Genomic DNA, 22,684 nt, shown 5'->3' with positions numbered 1-22,684 from the left:
ACATGCCCAAAATATGGATGCCAGGTTGAAAGTGGTTAAAAGGGAGCACACATCGGCTGCATAATTGCCGATACCGATGTCGTAAAAAAATTGCCGACATATTGGTCTGACCGATATTGGACTCTAAAGACAAACGTCTTTAACAACTCACCCCTCATCACCTACTTCCTCTCAAGACGCACCCAGTTTTAGGCTTGACGAATGTCACCAATTCTGAATGTGTTACCCCTAACGGATGGTTTCACCTGGCAGATAGTGATGGACACTGACTGACATCATTGTTTGGCAGTTCTACAGCATTCAGCGTTTCTAGTGGAATTTGTGTGTGTGTGTGTGTGTGTGTGTGTGTGTGTGTGTGTGTGTGTGTGTGTGTGTGTGTGTGTGTGTGTGTTTCTCTCAATTCAGCTATATTTCTCTGTGTTTGCATCCTCAGTGGATCCTATTTAAACATCAGCAGAAGCACTTGAGTTCCTTTTAGCCATTTGCACGGCTTCAGAAGCCCTAACCTAGCATTGGAATCAGCAGAAAAAACGTTATGGGACCTCTTTGACCCCTACTGACGCACACAAAGGCATTACTGCGCAAGATTTGGGCGGATCGAGTCCCATGGGATTGCTTTCGACCAATAACTCCATTTGTATGCGAGACGCCACAATGGATTTAGCCTCGTAAAAATGTTGCTGCAAAAACAAAACGGCTTTGCTAGGGCTTTTTTCTTTTTGAGGTCTACCTGTGCTGTATGTACTGTATGACTATGCCTATGAATGGGGGAAGGCCTTGGTGCACTCCCTTTAACCCATTAAGACCGGGAAAGCATCCGTGTCATTTTTTGATTTCTTTGGCTATTCAAAAAATAGCAGATAGATGTAGATCTGCAAAAAAAGAAAAAAAATGTGGAAAGTTGTTGCAAATCTTTGGACATATATTTTTTAAGCGAACATTTGTAACTCAAATCTTTTCTTCTGGGGATTCTACATGTCTTCTAAATACTAACAGTTGTTTTGTTACTATAATATCAGTGGTTCTCAAACCTCTTCATGTCAAGGACCTCCAAAATGATATGTATTTGGCCGCTGACCCCCATCTGAAAAAAAATGTGTTCCAGGGACCCCCAGAAGCAAAGATTTTAGTAAAAAATGTATATATACGTATATATATTCAAAGATCTGCACACATTTTCACGATTTATTTTCCAAAAATAGCCAAAGAAGTCTTAAAAGGACACGGATGCGTTCCCGGATTGAATGGGTTAAATTGTCTTGTTGCTGTCACGCTTTGTTTCAGTGAACGCAGTGTTCTGTGAGAGCAGACTTGTTTCTCCCCAAACCGAATAAAACTTGTTCGCGGCTGGCAGAGACACACTGTCAGACTACTGTACCGGGGGCCTCGGCTCCAGCCATCTGTGGAACGGCTAAATATAGAGAAAGACTCCCTCCATTCTCCCTTTTCTGTGGGTTTTTCTAAATATTTGATTTAGCGAAAGTCAGCTTGGGGACCCCCTGCATGGAACGGAATGCTGCTGGCACTGAAACATTCATCACAATACACAGTTTTGGGTTTTTTCTCCTTGGGCTTGGCTGAAATTAAATGGGCGCATTAGGGATTTGGGCTTTTCGTTGTCATGCATTGGGAGAGTTAAAATTAACAACTAACAAACAAGTATTTACAGCTAAAAATGTGCGCCATTTCATCGTTATGATGATTTGTATTAACCCATTGAGACCTGAAGCCGATTCTACATGTCTCCTAAATCCCAACAGTTTTCTGAAAAACGTATGTTTCTATATCAGTGGTGCTCAATCTCTTTCATGTCAAGGACCCCCAAAATTATATGTAATTGGCCGCGGACCCCCATCAAAATATTTTGTTCCAGGAACCCCCCAGAAGCAAAGATTTGAGTTAAAAATGTTCACTTTAAAAGAATATATATTCAAATATTTGCACACATTTTCACGATTTTTCAAAAATAGCAGATATACAAGCTCGTAGCACGGCACTCGGTGCCGCGCTATGAGCTTGTAGATCTGCTATTTTTGAATAGCCCACAGTGTAAAATATTGCTTTTTAGCTCAAATCTAAAAATGACACAATTCCAGGTCTTAATGGGTTAAAGACAAGTGTTTATGTATAAGGACATATCAGGATAAATGACATACTGTTCTTTGCTTTGAGATGGAATGTAATGGGCTTTTCTCTCTTTTTCTTCTTCAAAGATCAACAGTATTTACAATCACTCTTGTGGAGCATGTACAATTTGATTCCCATATTTATTTCTTATGTTCTCTGAATTGGATCTGGGTCTCTTGCCTGTTTGAAGGCACCATAAATCATCCACTTGATCACCATCACATGGCTTGTATCTGGGGTATAGAAGGAGTGGCTCGCTGGGTCACGAGGTGGTGGATAGCTGAGGAGGAGGAGGAGGAGTGGGGGGCTGAGGAGGTGGTGTGGGTGGGTGGGTGAGAGGGGTGAATGGTAGACTTCACATGCGGATCAGTTCTCTGGGTGCCTTGCGGTGTGACTTTACTTAAGGGGCTTTAGAAGGTAAAGGGGGTAGAAAGACCAATGGAGCCAGACTGTTGACTTCCAAGACACAAAGCGCTTTGTTGTTGCCGGTGCTTTCAAGGAGACGATTAAGACTTGTTCAGGCAGGTTCTCTTGGCTATTAAAGACAGTACTTACCCATACACACAGTCAAATCCTCAGTGTTCGACTAACCACATGAACCCTATTCTGGGAAAAAGGAGCCAAGCATAGAGCCCTGGGTGATCCCGGTCAACTTAGTACAGAACTCTTTAACCACTTGAGACCCGGAACGCATCTGTGTCACTTTAGATCTCTTTGGCTATTCAAAAATAGCAGATATACAAGCTCATAGCGCGGCACCGAGTGCCGCGCTATGAGCTTGTAGATCTGCTATTTTTGAAAAATCTTGAAAAAATATTTTGCAGATTAAAAAAAAAAACTGTTAGAAAGTTTAGAAAACATTTTTAAGAATCGCCTTAGGTCTTAATGGGTTAAAGTGTAGAAATGGAACTTTAAAGGTCTGAGGATTGTAACGTGTATGCCTGTTATACAGTATTTAGTGTTAGGATTTCCACCACATGCTTTTCTGGATAGTACAATCTATATCATTATATCCAGTGGAGTCATTGCTCTCAGGCCTGTTTCTCCTGTCTCACAGAATATTATTATCTGTCCGTCTGTGACATGGATCAGAGGTGACGGTGACATGTACACACACACACACACACACACACACACACACACACACACACACACACACACACACACACACACACACACACACACACACACACACACACACACAGATCTGCTGCCTGAGATCAGCTTTCTGGGGCCACTGTTAAAAGTTATGAGGTCTATGAGGCCTACAAAACAGGGTTTGTGAGTGTATTACTTTGGCCATAGTATCTGTGAGTCATTATGTGGGTGTTTGTACGTCTGTGAATTAGTATGTGTGCAATCTGCAACGTGCTGCCTGTTAAGGGGGTCAATGAGCAGCCCATTCCAGATGCAAGACCCTGATCCACACCATCAATCCCAATCTCATCACACAATCCTCTGCCTCCCCACCACAACATAATAATCGCTGTGCGTGTGGGTGGTGTTTGAACTCACAAATACCCTTAACCAAAAGCCCAGAATTTAATCTCATCTTGACCCAGACTTCAAAACCTGGAAGCGTTCACCAATTATGTTTTGATAATTCCTTTCTCCTGCTATTTGATTCTATACGTTGACTCAAGTACTGCTGTTGTTGTACGTTGTCCACCACTGTACACTTCACTACCATACCCCTCCCACCTAGTATGACGGCCTCTTACTGACCCCAGTTTCTTAATATTCCCTCTTACGCCCTTATCCGCCAGATGCATTATGTGGAAGAAAAAAAACATGTCCCCATATCCAATCAATGACTCCCAAGCCACCGGAACCACACGCAAGAAGTCACACGTATTTATATGACAATGACACGCTTTCGACACTGTTCCTAAAGCGAACCTGTGTGTGTGTCGAGCACTGAGCAGCATGACCCAACATGAAAGACACTCTCGATCAGCTGCACACGGCGCAGGTCCTTGTCTTGACAAGTCATCATATCTTGACAAGTCATCATAAGACAACACAACGCCTCCCTCACGCACCCATTTTGTCCCGTTTCTTTGGCGTAATGATGTTTGTGACTTTCTGTGCTGAGTGTGGGTGGGCGTATAATATGCGGTGTAATGTCAGTCGACATTCCCCGCGTGTGCCCTCTGGGTAAAAACTGTAAGCTTAGGACTTGTAAGAAGACACTGCTGTATCAGCACGTTGCCATGACAATGCCGTCATTCCCCCCTATTTCATTGTCTTTTGCCTCCTCTTGTCCCGGAGGGGGGAAGGTCACATGGTCGAATTGATTCCCAGTGCACAGGGGGATGTATAGAGCTCTCTCTCTCTCTCTCTCTCTCTCGCTTTCTTTCTCTTTTGTGAAACCAGCAGCCGCATAGATCATCTATCATACAGCCGTCACCTGCGGCAGTCGTTTCCAAATAGCTCTAGGCGTTGCAACGGACAGTACAGTACAGCATTGGTTCTCAAATTGGGGTCTGGGGACCCCCAGGGATCCTGGGGGTGGGGGGGACACGCTAATATTAAGATAGCGTCACGTTATCATTTTAACCACTTTATCCTTTCATATGTTGGCTATTGAAAAATGGCAGATCTACAAGCTCACAGCGCGTCACTTCGTGCCACGCTGCAAGCTTGTACATCTGCTAATTTAGAAAATATTTGAAAAATATTTAAAATGTTTGAACATTTTTGCATAATTTACTCTTTTTTTTTTTTTTTTTACTTCTCTTCTGGGGGTCCCTGGCACAAAACCTTTTCAGATGGGGGTCCGCGTTTGAGAACTACTGCAGTACAGTACTTTACTGTACAGAAAAAAAAGAAAATGCAGCACTGTGTGAATGTAGGTTTTCAATGCTGCAGTGCAACGGTTGCGGCTGGCTGAGGCTGACAGGTCTAATTACATTGGAGCAGGCCCGGTGTTTTCATACCCTCAAAAACCAGATACAGTAGCTCACTCTGAGCCTTTCTGTGGTGCCGGCGCCGCTGCTGCTCTGGTAGGAATCGGAACAATTATGCCCAGTCAGAGTGAAGAGGCATAATAAACGTCTTGTGCTGATTTTCTTTGCGTGTGATGCTGCGTTAATCAGTTCGACACGGCAAGCGACACAGGAAGATGACAAAGTCTGTGGCGAGGAGAGATCGGAACGGCCGCTCCCATGTGTAACGTGTTACCTTCTAATACACAATGCGAGGTCAACGCCTCTGTGTGTCTGTCTTCATGCACAGTATAAATCCAGCGTGTTAATTTAACCCTAGAGACTTTCCCTGCGTGCTTGGCATACATTCCATTCCCTGGACTTGTTTTGGAAACTGACTTTATGAGGGTATTGGCCAAGTAGAGCATTACATAATTCATTGAAAGTGAGTTTCCCTGGGAGAGTGTGGAGAAGGGACAACGTGGGACAATGACAGGTGAGAGAGAAATGACCAAAGAACCTCATTTAATTGGGCGTACCTATTTTGGGCATGTCATTATAGGCAAAAAAAATAAAAAATACAATAAAAACGAAAAGTTAATAGATCTTTTTTTTTATTTTATCTTCGAAAATAGCAGATCTACGCGCTCCCACAACGGATTGCGATGCTATACGTTGTGAGTTGTAGATTGGCTATTTTAGCTATTTCTGAAATGGGGCTCAAGTGGTTAATGAGACTTGCTAAACACAGATGCTGCGTATATATGTATGCATGCGTGTATGTGATGTATGCACTCACATAGACACACCTCGTTACATCTTGGGTTCAGTAGCAGATGGGATGTAATAGTGGCCTTAGACTGCTAATTCTGTAACGTTGCGAGTTTTAGACTCCTAATCCGGCGGTGGGCTGACAAGGAGTGAAAGTCCCATCCTTTTGCTTTGCATGCATAATTAAATCAATCAATTAATCTGTTGTAATTATTTCGGCCACTGGAGGGTTGCTTCATTAGGTTCAAGGTGATCCCAAGGCTCTTGCCTTGTTCCTCACCTCTCATTTGCGCTCTCAGTCTCAGCTGGACTGGCTGGTCCCCCAAGGGTGGCTCGCTTGGGGGGGCTCGAGAAGAGAGGTTAGGGGGGGTTGAGCAAGGCAAAAATCTGTTTCTCATTATGTCCAAAAGTACATTCACATTCAAGGTCACTTTGGAAGAAGGTGTTTTGCCTTGGTTTGTACGCATCGAGCTGTCGAGCAATGATATTGCGTTTTGTGCTGAAGGCGTTCTTTTGACGTATAAAAATGTGACATCAACATGAAAAGCCAGTTGATGTGAGGATCAGATGGCCTGTTGGAGCCTAACTATTATGCATTATGCAGCTATTGTGATAATTTGTCTTTTGTGATTCAAAAATGAGTACCACCACCTTGGTGTGTGTACTGTGTGTGTGTGTGTGTGTGTGTGTGTACTGTGTGATATATTTATTATTTTATGTGTGTATGTACAGTAGATATAAGTGTGTGTGTGTGTGTGTGTGTGTGTGTGTATGTATCACACACAGTACAGTATTGTGTGTGTGTGTGTGTGTGTGTGTGTGTATATATCTATATCTCACACAATACAGTATTGTGTGTGTGTGTATGTACAGTATATGTATATATATATTTAATTTATTTTTGTGTCTGTGATAGAGAGAAATGTTACCTCCTATTGGCGCTCACAAAACCTGTTCAGTGCTCGCAACAGCACTGTTTACACACACATCCTCTCTTCTCAGCAACTCTTTCTTCCCGTTCGGCTTCAACATAAGGAGCAGGCTGGAGGAGTCGGGGCTCCGGGAGGAGATGGTCCTGGAAGGTCGCATAATGAGCGGGATGTTGCTGAGCCAGCCGTATCCCTTCCTCCATTACACAGCACACTGCAGCCCGGCCGCTTCCTCCACCGCTATTCTCTTCCTCTTAACAGATTAAGACCGGTGAACGCATCTGTGTGTCATTTTTTTAGATTAGCAGATCTACAAGCCCATACCGCGGCACCGAGTGAGCTTGTAGATCTGCTATTTTTTTTTTTAAATGTGTGCAAATGTTTGAATTTATGTTTTTTAAAACGAACATTTTAACTAAAATCTAAAAATGTTTTTTTTTTTTTAAAGAACTTATTCTGCTATAATCAGTGGTTCTCAAACGTTTTCATGTCAAGGACCCCCAAAATGATATGTATTTGGCCCCGGACCATCATCTCAAAATATGTTGTTCCAGGGACCCCCCAGAAGCACAGCTCGAGGGGGATTTGCACAGATTTGCACAAATGTTCACGATAAAAAAAAAAAATCACACCTGTGTGAAGGTAGCGGCGCCTTTGATACATTTTGTCATCAATAAGTGTTTATAATGTGTTTATAGCCACGTGTCACGTGAAGCTTGACCAATCACTTTGTTGACGTGTCTGACCAATCAGAACGTTGACGCAAAAGCCAGGTATAGAGGGCTACCGCTCTATACCTAAAGGTATAGAGCGGCTAGCGCCGCTAAAAAGAAAAAAGCCAAAGAAATCTAAAAATGACATGCAGATGCGTTCCCGGTCTTAATGGGTTAATATCATTTCTGCCTGCATTTATTTCCCCCCCCTACTTTCTTTTAGTCAATGTATCATTTTTCTCATCCTCTGCCCTACTGCTTCTTTGTTTTATCTCCTCTTCCCTCCGTCCCCCGTCCCCCCCTCCCTGCGTTGCCATCTTCATCCAGTAAATCTCCTCTTCCTCTGTGCCCTTGTATCACTGAGGCGTGCCGCCTGTCCATCCATCATCGATATCGCGATTGAGGAGCTAAACGGGGGTCAACGACACACACGTAAATTTTCTCCCAACCTTCTCCGATCCTCCTCCATTCCTCCACTGGCGCCCTTGACCTAGTGCCCCCCCCCCCCCCCACATATTGTGTGCACAACTGCACATAACGCTCGGTGGGGAGGGGGGTGGTGTTGACTTTGAGGACACTGAAGTGTAAAAGATACGAGTCCGTTTGATCCAGGTAGATGCAGGTTTTTTTTGTGTCTGAGCCGTGGTAGAGCAGCTCTCGCAAATAAACGTGCTTTCCGCCTCGCAACCTCTTTAATCCCTCGCTGCCGATATTCATTTCTGTTTTGTAATATGTTAACTTGCACGCTCCCTGACTTCACCCTCAATTCATTTCCTTTCATGCGTGTCGCCGTAGCGCTCCAGAAGAGAGTCAGCACAATGCCAGCGCAACATATTTGAAGGCGGGCCGAATGGAACTAAAAAATCCTGAGTGTTAATTTAACTCTTGAGTGTAAAAGTCTACTCTTAGGGGTCCGTCTTAACACTTAACAGAGTTAAATGGACGCTCAGGATTTTCACTGTGTACTTAGATGCTGACTCTGTATAATAGAAGAGGAGGAAAAGCCAATAACTGCAATGGAGGGCTCCTAATCCATTACCTACTCACGTGTGCGTGTGGCTATATGAAAGCTATAATGTATCGTCCTTCACGTGCCGGTGCCAGTGAAGGTCTATTGCGTAATTGAGTAAAGTGAGCCTGCGGTGCGCCATGCAGTCCTTCTCATTGGCATGCACCCTCTCCGGTCTCCAATGCTCTCCATTGATGTCTGCCCTAACCAGTGCATGTGTGTGCCTGTGTATGTGATGGAGAGCTGTTTGCCGAGCCAGCATAATATCCTCAACTAGACGACAATGCCCTTCAGTGTAGGGACAACCCCTCATATTCCCTTCCATCCCAGCCCGGGAGCACGTAAGTCACTGTGGCTTGGTGCCAAACAGGGCGTGGGGGACGCGGGGGGGCGCGGTTTACGACCCTCTTCGCCCTCCGATCAGGCAGAACACTGTTAATGTGATGGATGGGTATGGCATCATGACGGGTGCTTACACAACGGGGCCACGGAGCGTGAGATATGGCTGGCGCCCTTTGCCTTCGGGGACTGAGGGAGGGACCTCGGCTAGCTTGGGTCCGGCTCACCTGGCTGAAGCCATATGGAACGGGTGAATTGATGGTGCGAGGCAAACAGGGCACCCGGTCCACAAGGGGACGTGATGATTAGTGATTATTTTCATGTTGTACGGGCGGGGCCACGACTCGGACTCCAATCTTCTGCCAGAGCACGTTGGTTGACTGACTCCATTCATTCCTTGACTACTAACCTAAGTGTACACCACTACATGCGTAAATGTAAACCGTACATATATACCCCTAAACCTCAGCCATGAACTCAAATTAGCTCCTTGAAAAGTGAGGACCAGCAAATTGTCCTCACTTTCCACAGTTTCCATTATCATAGCTGGAAGTACACATGCACACAAACACACCTACATTCTTGGTCTTTTTGGATGGCAAGCTCGCTCCCTTGGGGATGAACTATATCGATTTTAGTGACCTTATACAGTTGGCTTTCCTTTGGCCAAAAGGCACTTTGTAGCTTTCTTTTTGTATAGTACTTTGTTATTTCACCAAGGTTTTGATGTTTTTTGCAACAGTGGTTCTCAAAGTGGGGTCCGGAAACCCCCAGGGATCCTTGAGGGGGTTCCCAAACAAAATTTGTTAATACAGCAGCACAATCATTTTAACCCCTCTATCCATATTTTAGGCCTATACGTTGTCGTTGGATATTCAATAATAGCTAGCTCACAGCGTGTCCGTCTTGAATTTTTTAACACACATCTTCCCTTCTGGGGGTCCCTGGCACAAAATATTTTCAGATGGGGGGGGGGGGGGGTCCGCGGCCAAATGTATATCAATTTGGGGTTCCTTGGCACCAAAAGGTTTGAGAACTACTGGTTTACAATACCTTTTGTGCTGTTACCTTTTTTTTAGTGAGAGCATATAGGATTCTTGGATGGCTACATCGATCGGTTGAAACCACTTCGGTCCGGTTCTGTGAAGCTAGCGAAGCTTGTTCAATCTGTCCTTCTCTCCCAACACACACACACACACACACACACACACACACACACACACACACACACACACACACAGAACATAACCTTTTCAGTGAGTTAATCACAGCCTGACTGGTTGCGAGTATCTCATAATCCCACTAACATTAACAGGCTGCTTTTATTGGTCACATTTCCTCACCCAGCAAAATGAATTTGCAGCGCAGCCTCAGGAACATGATCCGCCAGCTCGCCTTTCAGAGATATAGCCTTTTAATCAAGATCCAGATCATAAAATTAGTCCTCACTGTCCTTGCCATGTCTGATTGATTGTCTCATGTCTATTCATTGTCTCTGGGTGGTAACATCCTGTAACGTCTATACTGTGGCTACCAGGCAGCTTAACGATTACGAATACTATGAATTGACTTTTAAAGCTGCAATATAGAATGATGCAGAGGAAGACGTTTACACAGGGAGACCATCAGTTTCTGTCGCATTCAGAGTCTCTGTAAATATATAGCCGTGACTGTCATTCACCCTCAAGCTCAAACGCAGAACATGTGTGTGCAGGTCTTCTTAAAGGTATGTTGTTTGTGCAGTGTGCACATTGCTTTCCATTCCTCCAGACCTCCACACACAAACACACACAGGAAGTCTTTGGGATTGGACTTTTGACATAAAAAATACAAATGGATGTCTTAAATTGGTTTTGGCATCTATTATGAATTACTGTATATCTCATTGTGACCATGGATATGCTCTTGGAGTGTGAAAAAAAGCGTGTTGTACAACAAATAAAAAGAATAGCCAACCTACAAGCTTGTGTAGATCGGTCGTTTCCGCTATTTATGACAAGCTAGAGGTTCGGGCGGCTATGCGGCCCTCGCGCCTTTGTCGCACCGCTGATCCGACCGACATGCCCAATGCCTATATACGGAGATCTCGCTATCATCCCTTGTCCCTTTTATGCCCATATATGGAGATCCCTGATGTCATCATTATATGCCCATATATGGACATGCCCCCTGTTGTGCCCATATATGGAGCCTACTGATTTGTTTGCACCTGATGCCATGACGACACATTGAGGTTAGACAACACGCTCCATATTTGGGCGTAATGTAGCTGCATTGGGAACTCCTTATATGGTTATGTCTGAGTCATAGTGAGGACTTGGCCCGCTGGCCCGCTGCTCCTCCCTTACGGCAATTTTAATATAAAAAATGCCTTAAAAAAACGCCTGGACAACATAAATATCTATCACACACAGGGTATACACATACACATAATGTGTACGTTTGCATCTGCGTGCACCGCAGCAGCCAAATGAATTATCTGTTTGAACACGTGCACAGTTGTGTGTGTGTGTGTGTGTGTGTGTGTGTGTGTGTGTGACTGTGTGCACGATCCATGCGTGTTGGCGTGCCTGCCAGAGGCTGATAAGGGGATTTGTCGAAGGGCCCTTTTGTGTTTAAAGAATGATTTCCTCTCTTCCTCATCCTCCCCTGTGGTCCCGTTGAAGGAGGCTTTGATGTAATTAGCCTGAGATAAGGATTTGGGCGGCAGGCTGTGGCTGGAACCTCCCTCCTGGCTCACACACAGGCGTGTTCCTAATGTATTGACCGACTTGGAGGAAAGAGGGCTTTCCCTTTTTTTTACTTCTTTTTAGCCCTTTTTCTCCCTAATTCAGTCATTATGCCAATTGATTCACTGCTGTCCTGCCAGTGAGGAGCCCCCACTGGGAGGACATGGAGCCTTCGTCTTACTCCTCCCGCCCAACACTCCCTGCTGACAGGTGCAGCCCCAGACCGTAGGAATAAGTGCAGTGACAAATATCACCCTCCCCACCCGGCTTCCCTCCCCTGAACACGGGCCAATTGTGTTCGTATATAGACACTCGACAAAGCCTGATGCACCGCGCTGGATTCGAACCCCCAGCCTCCGCGGTGGCGGGCAGGTACTTTCCCGCTGCGCCACCTGAGCTCCAAGAGCGCTTTCATATGAAATGACGGCCTCATCACCACGCTCGTGGAGTCAGTGATTTTTTTTCTTTAACGCATTCATTGCCAGGTATTAATTCATTCATTCATTCATCGTTTTACCTTATTTTGACAATCCACAGAAAAAAATGTCAACGCCGATGTAAACAAACAATGTCTCATGGAAAGACGAGTCTCTTCTTTCCACCGTTAAAAAAAAACATTGTAACCGCGTCTGTTCTGTAGTTATCGTCAGTTGAATATATAGCTCATTTTCACACAAAAAAACGCAATCTGGGAAAAGAAATCCGAGAGAAGTGTATTTTTATAAATTTGATAACATTGTAGCGGACGGGTTGAAAATGTTTTAGATGACGTCATTTCAGGGTGTATCCTTCTCTCGAAGTCAAGGCATCATTCATAGTTTGGCGAAGAGTGCCCTCTAGCGGAATCACTAAAAACACTCAATGACGTAATATTACGTCCTTGGCGGTCGAGCATTGGATTTGAGATGACTTAATATTACGTCCATGGCAGTCAATGATATTTTTGGATAGTATAGTGGAGAGAGACAGGAAACGGGGAGAGAGAGACAGGGAGTGACACGCAGCGAAGTCCGTCGGGCTCAGGAATCGAACCTGCTGTCAGACTGCATTAGAGCCTACTGTATATGTGGTATGCGCCTTAACCACTAGGCCATCGGTGCCCCGAGTCACTATACAGTTGAGGGTAAAACAGTGACTAACAGCGGATTACAAGGCATTCTTTTAGGAATGCCTTGTAATCCGGTTCCCAGAGGAGTAGAAATGTTCACCATGTTACCACTGAGATGAAAGGATTTTGAGCTTTTACTTTCTGACAAAAAAACATTTTGTTAATGGAAGACGAAGTGTGTGTGTGTGTGTGTGTGTGTGTGTGTGTGTGTGTGTGTGTGTGTGTGTGTGTGTGTGTGTGTGTGTGTGTGTGTGTGTGTGTGTGTGTGTGTGTGTGTGTGTGTGTGTGTGTGTGTGTGTGTGTGTGTGTGTGTGTGTGTGTGTGTGTGTGTGTGTGTTATGTAATACGTGAAGGAAGTATTCCAGAGATCTCAGAGGAGAGATCAAGGATTAGAGAGCATTGGTCTGGGCACACCTGCTACGAAATCACAAAGAGACGCATGCAAACAGATGGCATTTGAGAGAGTTGAAATTAGGAGGGCAATGTTGTGCCAGAAGGCTGGCTGTGTGTGTGTGTGTGTGTGTGTGTGTGTGTGTGTGTGTGTGTGTGTGTAATGGAAATATAGCTTTTCTTGGAGGTGAGAATTCTGCCGTTCTCACAGATGTGTACATTTATACACACACCATGTCCCAGGTGTAATTAAAGAATGTGCGCCCTCTGACTTGGACTGGTAACTGCATTTGACTTTCCTCTCCACTGGATGCCTATGGGACGTTATCTAACTTTAATTTGTTTTTCCCCTCCTGTGGCAAAGTGACGGTGCATGTGCCCCCCCCGCACCCCTGTTAACGGTTAGCTCCAACTTGGACTTAAAGTGAGTTGTTATTGCCGTGCTGCAGGCATGCCATCCAGCAGATGTCAAACCCCTGCAGCGCTAGGGGTCAGTCCTTTTAGACACCTCATAAGCCATGACCCTCTTCACCCCAGGGCTGGCCAGGGGCCCCCGCTGGCCTGAGTGCACTTGTTATGAATGTAGAGGCACACACTTCAGGGCTAATGAACCGTTCCCGCTGGTCCCTGGAGAAATGCGTAGTGTGTGTGTGTGTGTGTGTGTGTGTGTGTGTGTGTGTGTGTGTGTGTAAATGAAGAACACTTCACTTCCCACTTTTTCCAAAGACCCTTAAAGATCAGGTCATTTGGATTGACATTAACCAACCTTTACCAATGTTGTCTCCAATGTAACGAAAAGATGCATTTGTGTGTGTGTGTGTGCAGGCAAGTACACACGCTACATACATGTATAGTATGTGTAATTAGTCCAGAGTATGTGCCATCGCCTGATTTATACTTGGTTGCACGCAAGTGTCTCGCAACTAAAATGGCCGATCTGGTTCCAAAATACAGATGTATCATTCATAGTTGTGACTGGTTATTCCCGTCTCTCTTCCAGCTGTCATGTATGTAATGGGAGCACTGGGACCAGCAGCTGGCTACCTCCTGGGAGGAGTTCTCATCGGCTTCTACGTCGACCCCAAAACGGTAGTCAATATAGACCAGAGCGACCCTCGCTTTGTTGGCAACTGGTAAGTGTGTGTGTGTGTGTGTGTGTGTGTGTGTGTGTGTGTGTGTGTGTGTGTGTGCCCTGTATCAACATGTGTCTAACGCTGGGCAATAGTATTCAATCCTCCAGTATGATACGTACAGTATTTAGGCCTGTCACAATTATTACATCATTGTCTAATCGCAATTATTTGAGATAATCGCAATTATCTTTGCATAATCGTCTTCATGTTGAAAATGTTCACATTTCAAATATTTAAAAAAGCATAAATAGCAGAACTACAAGCTTACAACGTTGTGAGCTTGTAGATCAGCTATTTCTGTTATTTTACATGTATAAAATGATTAAATATTTCAATAATCTCTTGTATATTTAAATTATTTGTCATATCCCTGTGCAATTTTTTTTTTATTATGAAGCCTAAAAGGCAAACAGAAATGTTATTTGTATTCATATGTTCAATGCCAAACACACAATTAAATCGTTAATCACAATTATTTGAGTGACAATTAATCGTCAACATATTTTTCTAATCGTGACAGCCCTAGATGCATTGTATATTTCAAGGATGAAAAAAAATATTCTTCATTGTTCATTGCCTGCTGTGCCATATTTATCCCTGTACTTTGTTGACTTCAAGCCTGAACCGCTGTGGTTTTGTTCCTCTTATAGGTGGAGTGGCTTCCTCCTGTGCGCCATTGCCATGCTCCTGGTCATCTTCCCCATGTTCGCCTTCCCCAAGAAGCTGCCCCCGCGCCACAAGAAGAGGAAGAGGAAAAAGATAAGCTCGTCCAGCGACGTGTCGAGCGACGACGACGACATCATGAAGGAGAAGTCCAACAGCAAGGGCCAGAACGTCTCCTCCTCCATGGGCTTTGGAAAGGACATCAAAGGTGAGGATGATAATGTTGTGTAAACCCGCAATTAGGACTGTGGTTTTAGGTCAAGGTTGTACTAGGTCGAGGTTGTACTAGGTCTTGCGGGGAAAAAAACGTATACTTTAATTCCCGTGGCCTTAAACTTTCCTCTTGTTAAATGTGAGTTCAATGGAAATGCGGCTCTGCAATATTTCTAATTTCTCCCCATGTGAGTGTGAATCACTAGACGCGATGCGTTCATTTACTGCTCTCCCCCTTCTACTGCTGGAATCCTATACGTTGTAAAAGCCGTTCATGCGGGAACCATGTGGTATCGATGTGTAAATGGGCCATAATTCAATCAATGTTCCAGGATTAGTCTTCTTATCTTTTTAGTGGACGGTCTATTTGAGACCTCATGTAAGGACTCTATTGATTTGTGATGGAGGACGTTGTCCGAGCAGTTGCTTAATGATGCAAGTGCTTTATTCGAAATGGCCGACAAGGACTTTGATTGTATTATGTGACAATAAACGCAGTGCAGGTAATTGGTAGCAACCCATATAATCATAATTTTCGTCCACACCATAAAGTTCTGTACAACTGGATCTATGGAATGCTTTAAGCTACTGTAGATCATTGTTCATGTGCTGCTCTAGATAAGTCATACGTGTCCTTATTTTCCTTGGAAGAGAGAGTTCCCTGGCTCCGTGCTGCAGTGGTTTCCCCATCTCTCTTCTGCCTTTTTGTAAAGCATTTTCTTTCTCAGTCAGTCAGCTCCCTTCTCCTTAAATGAGCTGTCAGGGGGATGCAGTCACGTTTCCACTCACGCAGTAGCTGACAACCATGGCAGCGCGCGCACACACACACACACACACACACACACACACACACACACACACACACACACACACACACACACACACACACACACACACACACACACACACACACACTACTTTATTGCACATCATCGTGGTAACATGAATGCAAACAGATTGCATGGGCACAAACACATGCATAGACCCTGGCCCATTATTCATCCGCCACACCCATTGCAAACCAGATGCTTTAAGCAGAGCCAACACATTGTGACTATGCATATAATAGGATTCTGTAATAGTCTGCCATGAGATTTAATGCAAATTTGGTTTGGGCCATTTTATATACAAGTGTTTTGTTATACTGTATATAATTTATTTTAGAAGTGGAAGTGATTAAACAAAAATGATCTGACATGGAATGGCTATAACATTTGAACCTATTCTGTTCTCTCATTGGATCTCATTGGATGAAATTGATGATCCACCTGAAAGGGAGAAGAGAACACCTTGTACATCTGAACTTGGATCACAACCTGGCTACCACCACAAGTTAAAAGTTAAAAATGTCTTTATAGATGGGTTTAGCTCTTTAACACCAGAAACATTCGACAGCCACAGGAAAGCGCATCTAGTTCATTATTCTCTTATGATAGCAGCAGGCAGTTACCGTTTCAACCACAGTGCTAAGATTCCTTGCTGGTGGGCTCCTTTCTAATTATTTGTTATCTGTTGACTTTTTTTTAGCGGTGCCAGCCGCTCTACATTTGACTCTGTCTGTGCGTCCGTCCGTCCGTCCGTATGTTTGAACACGGCAAAGAAGCAACACATGCGCCACTTCAACACACACACACACACACACACACACACACACACACACACACACACACACACACACACACACACACACACACACAATACTGCACACATGCGCACACACGAACACACGCACACACACACACACACACACACACTTGACATCCGTATGTCCGTCCGTATGTTATGTCCGTCCGTTTGAGCACGGCATTTAAACAGCTATAACTCCAGTTCGCAGCATGCTACGGAGTACAAATTTTGTACATGGACTAAAACCACCAATAGGCACGAACTGAAATTAATTAAGCCCCGCCCCCTCTGTGTTCCTATTGGCTGGGCTTTAAACAGCCGTAAGTCCAGTTTGCAGCATGCCACCAAGTCCAAATTTGGTATGTGGACTTAGATCACCAATAGGGACGAACTGTAATTACTTAAGCCCCGCCCCCTCTGTTTGCCCATTGGCTGGGCTTTAAACAGCCATTATTCCAGTTTGCAGCATGCAACCAAGTACAAATTTGGTAAGTGGGCTCAGACCACCAATAGGGACGAACTGAAATTAGTTAAGCCCCGCCCCAAAGGCACTGCTTCCTTCACACAGGGTGTGATTTTTTATTATCTGTTGACTTATTTTGGTTAGAAGAGCATTTGCAACATGAATCCATCAACAGAATTAGCTGTGACTAACTACTTACACATACAGTTATACACAGTGCATTCAAATCCAGTGCTATTGCAGCTATTGACTTATGATGTATACATCCTAAGTTGAAGTTGCTTCAATACTTTGTTTCCTAGGGAAAAAAACAACAACTCCTAAATCGATTTGAAACGTCTGCAGAAAGGCCAAGATGCAAAACGCGTATGGGGAAGTGAACAACTATTGATTGAAAAGGTATTGATTTGACTCGATCAATCAATGTAATTTGTACATTAGGCAGATCCGACGACTACTGTGAGCCCAGTGGTCAGTATGAGAGCAGCTTCTTTATACCTCTTTTCCATGACGCGCACCACTCCGTTCTGTGACGTAGTCGTGTGAACAGATTTGTCTTTCCACTGCAGTGGGTGCGAGAATCAGAAGTGGGATCTCCCCTCGAAAAACTATAGTGACATCACGTCCATGTAGTTTAGTCGTGTGATGATGACAACATATTACTAATGACATCAGGGCTATGGCTACACAAGTTGACAGCAATGCTAAAGGTGACGACGGCTGTAGTCTGCTATGGATTTGGAAATGTATTGCCGTCTCTCCTCTGCTGTCTGGCAGTAGTAAATATTCAGACATGCCTTTTGTGTTAACTCTCAGAGTGCTTTTCCCACCGCACTCCAATAATTGAAAACCTACGTTGTTAAGCCCTCCTACGAGATTGATTTGGCTGAGCTGAGCTTGGTTACGCAACAACCATTGCCAACTGCCAACTGGGCACAGTTTAAAGCATTCCACGCCAAACAGTGCCAAACTGTGTGCAAATGGAAATGCAATTGGAACGGTTTGTTACCTGTTCTCAGAACCGTTGTATGGTGCAGTGGAAAAGGGCTTTAGACATCAACAGGACCTCACCATCTGTCCCCCTCCGTACTAGATTACCGTATGGTCCAGCCCCACCATGACTGAAATAATTAGCATCACCGTGCTATTCCTACCTCTGATCCCAGCTAACACTGACAGATGCTAGCACTTTCTCCGCCCAGAACAAGATTAGCTGAATTAGCACCAAGGAGCTATCCCCCAGAACAAACCCCTATGCCACCCAGCGAGGGAACAGTTATCCGCATAACCAACACTTTGAACGGTGCTTTTAAATAAATAAGCACCAACCTAATTCCGGCCCTTTGTTAGTTCCTTCTTTTTCTGTGAGACATCTGTGTCTGAGTGAAGAGGACATGAGTCCAAAGAAAAAACCTTTTGATAGTCTTTTGAAGTCATGTATAATTGACAAAGTACACGTAAATGACACTCAGCCGAATCCCCCACACGTTTTAACTATTTATTCATGTCCACACAAAGGAGAGCATACAAGGACCCAAATATTATAGGTGCGGTAAGGGTACATTCACAAAATCATGGCGAGCATGCACGCATACATACATATATATCACCTTATTAGGACTTGTTTAAACTCAGCTCTCAAATTTTCAATGATGCCTGTTTGCAGGGCTGTGACTTTTGGTTCAAGGCTCATTACCAGCACTGTTAAAGTGTGCCTCAAATATTGTGATTATGATTATGGCGGATTAATTCAATCTAATTTGAATTTGAATTGTGCAATATTTCCTTACTCACAATCCGTGGTGTAAAGTAACTAAGTACATATACTGAAGTACTGTACTTAAGTACAATTTTGAGGTACTCTTACTTTATTGGAGTATTTCCAATTGTCTATACTTTACTTCTACTCCACTACATCTCAGAGGCAAATATTGTACTTTTACTCCACTACAATGATTTGAAAACTTTAGTTAGTACGCAGATATACATTATTACATTATAAAACATACATTAACCACTTTAGCCCTGTTTTATACTAGGCTATTTTCAAACATTTTTGTACTTTTACTTTTGGTACTTTAAGTACATTTTGATACCAATACTTTTGTACTTTTACTCAAGTACATTTTTATCTCCGGTCTTACTTGTTACGGAGTACTTCTACATTGCAGTATTGGTACTTTTACATTTGAGTACTTTAACCACCACTGCTCGCAATATAACTGATTAATTTGACTAGGCTCTGTTTGCAAGAATGTCCACGTATTTTGGAAGTTGATATTATGACCACACCACGCTCTTCCTATAGAGGATGTAGCCCCTAGGATGTTGACTCTAAAGCCTGATATATACTTAGCCTTATAGTACGCATGCCAGTGTTTCCTGGCAACAGATTTTCTAGCAGTTGGTTTTGACAAGTGACATCGTTGTGCAAACAAAGTATAGATTAGGCTCAAATCTAGTTTTGTGACGGTCCGTTTTGCGGGTTTTAGCCCACAACTTAGATAACGTTACAGGCCAACTGGGTCGCGGTGCAGCTAACACACTTATGATTTCACACACACAATGAGCTGGATTGTGTGCAAGATTCTGATATGCAGTTACGAGAAGATTTACACAACACATGCACCACATTTTCTGTGTCTGTTAAATATAGCTTTGCATACTATACTTAAAGGACCACTTCACCCATTTTAACCTATCTAAGATGGCACTGTTTCTGTCTACTCACCGTGTCTCAGAGGAGGCCTGTGGACAGTCCAGTGACATAATCGGTACGCAGGTTTGGTCATTTCAAACAAGATTTCAATTTCGATTTTATTTATTTCTATGTAAGAACAGTGGCTTCTATTATAGCATGCTAACTTTCCAGGAATAGAAAGCCTGCACCTATTAGCCTGGATTCCCCATCGATGATGTCACTGGAAGGCGGGTTTCTGAACTGTGTGTGTGTGTCAAAGAATGCACATGCTTGTGTGTGTTTGTGAGCGAGACAGAGATACTGCAATGTAGAAACACTCTGTTACAAGTAAAAGTCCGGTAATCAAAATGTACTTAAGTAAAAGTACAAAAGTAATGGCATCAAAACGTACTTAAAGTACCAAAAGTAAAAGTACTCATTATGCAGAATGTCCTGTTTCAGAAGGTATATGTATAAAATGTATAAAAATCTTTTGAAAATATTTGCCTCTGAGATATAGTGGAGTAGAAGTAATTATTGAAAAATGGAAATACTCCAGTAAAGTAAAAGTACCTCAAACTTGTACTTGAGTAAATGTACTTAGTTACTTTCCACCACTGCAGCAGCCCACTAACAATGCCCCTCCCTTGCTCTCTGTGTCCTCAGACCTGCCCAAGGCCGCGGTGAGGATCCTGAGTAACATGACCTTCCTCTTCGTCAGCCTGTCCTATACGGCAGAGTGCGCCATCGTCACCGCCTTCATCACCTTCATCCCAAAGTTCATCGAGTCGCAGTTCGGCATCCCCGCCTCCAATGCCAGCATATACACAGGTAATGATACGGCTCACACCGGGACATCGCCTTTTGCATGCCGGCCGGCCAACTCTCCTGAATTTTTGCCTTTTCTCTGCTGTGCTACTGAATTGTAATTTCTCCTGAAAATATCCTTTTGATTTTTTTTCAACCCAGACTATGGTAAAAGTGAGCATGCCCATGGGTGTTACACATCCCACTGATATGCAGCCAGAGCTATGATATTAATACTAAGTCAGTCAATACTAAGTGTACTGAATACCAAGTCAGTGAATACTAGGTGAATACTAAGTGAATACCAAGTCAGTGAATATCAAGTGAATACTAAGTGAACTGAATACTAAGTCAGTGGATACTAGGTGAATACTAAGTAAGTGAATACCAAGTCAGTGAATATCAAGTGAATACTAAGTCAGTGAATACTAAGTGAATACCAAGTCAGTGAATATCAAGTGAATACTTAGTGAACTGAATACTGAGTCAGTGGATACTAGGTGAATACTAAGTAAGTGAATACCAAGTCAGTGAATATCAAGTGAATACTAAGTCAGTGAATACCAAGTCAGTGAATATCAAGTGAATACTAAGTCAGTAAATACCAAGTCAGTGAATATCAAGTGAATACTAAGTCAGTGAATACTAAGTCAGTGAATACTAAGTGAATACTACAGTAACTGAATACTAAGTCAGTATTCACTTAGTATTCACTGACTTAGTATTCATTGACTTAGTGAATACTAAGTCAGTGAATACTAAGTGAATACTAAGTCAGTGAATACTAAGTGAATACTACAGTAAGTGAATACTAAGTCAGTATTCACTTAGTATTCACTGACTTAGTATTCCCTTAGTGTTCATTGACTTAGTGAATACTAAGTCAGTGAATACTAAGTGAATACTAAGTCAGTGAACACTAAGTCAGTGAATACTAAGTCAATACCAAGTCGGTGAATACTAATTCAGTAAATACTAAGTGAATACTAAGTCAGCAAATACTAAGTGAATAATAAGTCAGTGAATACAAAGTGAATGTATGGCAGCATTTTGTTCACTCACTCCCCCACTGTTCCTGTATCTTCCTCCGTCCCTGCCTCCCCTCTTCTTGTTCTTCACTACGTGCACACTACGTGCACACACGTAAGCACAGACGCGCGCAGACAGAGAGCAACGCTCTGACTCATTGTGACCCGCTGGCTTTCGTTCAGAGAGCTACTGCAACGTACCGGTCTGTGTTGTCAGTATAGGGCTGTTGCGATCATGAAATTGCACTTGCCGATTCATTGTCATATAAAAAAGAAATTGTGATGAACAATTTCGTTGTGTTTTGGGGTTTGAAAATTGAAACATAAATAAAAATTACATTTATGTCTGGCTTTTAGGCGTTAAATCATTTTCATACTTAACCCATTAAAACCCGGAAAGCTTCAGTGTCATTTTAGATTTTAGCGTTGGCTATTTCGAAAAAATAGCTGATCAGATCTACAAGCTCAGCGCACAAGCTTGTACATCTGCTATTTTTGAACATTTTTATAAAAATCTTGAAAGTGTTTGAATTTCGGCACAAAACATTTTCAGATCCGCTGTCATCAATTTGGGAGTCCTTGGCACGAAAAAAGTTTGAGAGCCACTGATTTTTAGAAGGCATTTGCAGAATCAGCCTCAGGTCTTAATGGGTTAAATAGTGGAAATAGCCGGTCTATGTTTGAAAATGCATGAACATTTTTCAACATGGAAACGATTCGGACAATCATGCAAAGCGATTGCAATCATCTCAAATAATTGCGATTATGTAATCATTGTGACCGTTGTCAGTAGGCATCCGCCAACTTGCACACACACACACACACACACACACACACACACACACACACACACACACACACACACACACACACACACACACACACACACACATTCCTGGCATAAGGACACATTCCTGGCAGTTTCATGTTGTAATATGTGTTCAGTCCATCCAGTACATTGCACAAGGGACCGCTCTATTTCATCAATCAGTCTAGTGATGATAATCTGTAAGGATAATGTGCAGCTAA

General features: G+C 43.3%; 1 protein-coding gene across 2 annotated transcripts in view; it reads left to right on the top strand.

Moving 5' to 3' along the window:
* The window catches only part of slco5a1 (solute carrier organic anion transporter family member 5A1), a 60,189-nt gene that overhangs the window by 20,726 nt on the left and 16,779 nt on the right, over positions 1-22,684 (top strand). For both annotated transcript variants that reach the window (XM_084049159.1, XM_084049160.1), the window contains exons 3-5: positions 14,043-14,175; positions 14,826-15,046; positions 20,487-20,651. In XM_084049159.1, coding sequence (XP_083905285.1) covers positions 14,043-14,175; positions 14,826-15,046; positions 20,487-20,651 — 519 coding nt within the window. The remainder of the gene's footprint in view (positions 1-14,042; positions 14,176-14,825; positions 15,047-20,486; positions 20,652-22,684) is intronic.

Source organism: Gymnoscopelus microlampas, assembly GCF_963454915.1.
Source record: "Gymnoscopelus microlampas genome assembly, chromosome: 22".
Lineage (NCBI taxonomy): Eukaryota > Metazoa > Chordata > Actinopteri > Myctophiformes > Myctophidae > Gymnoscopelus > Gymnoscopelus microlampas.
This window is presented reverse-complemented; position numbering and strand designations above follow the sequence as displayed.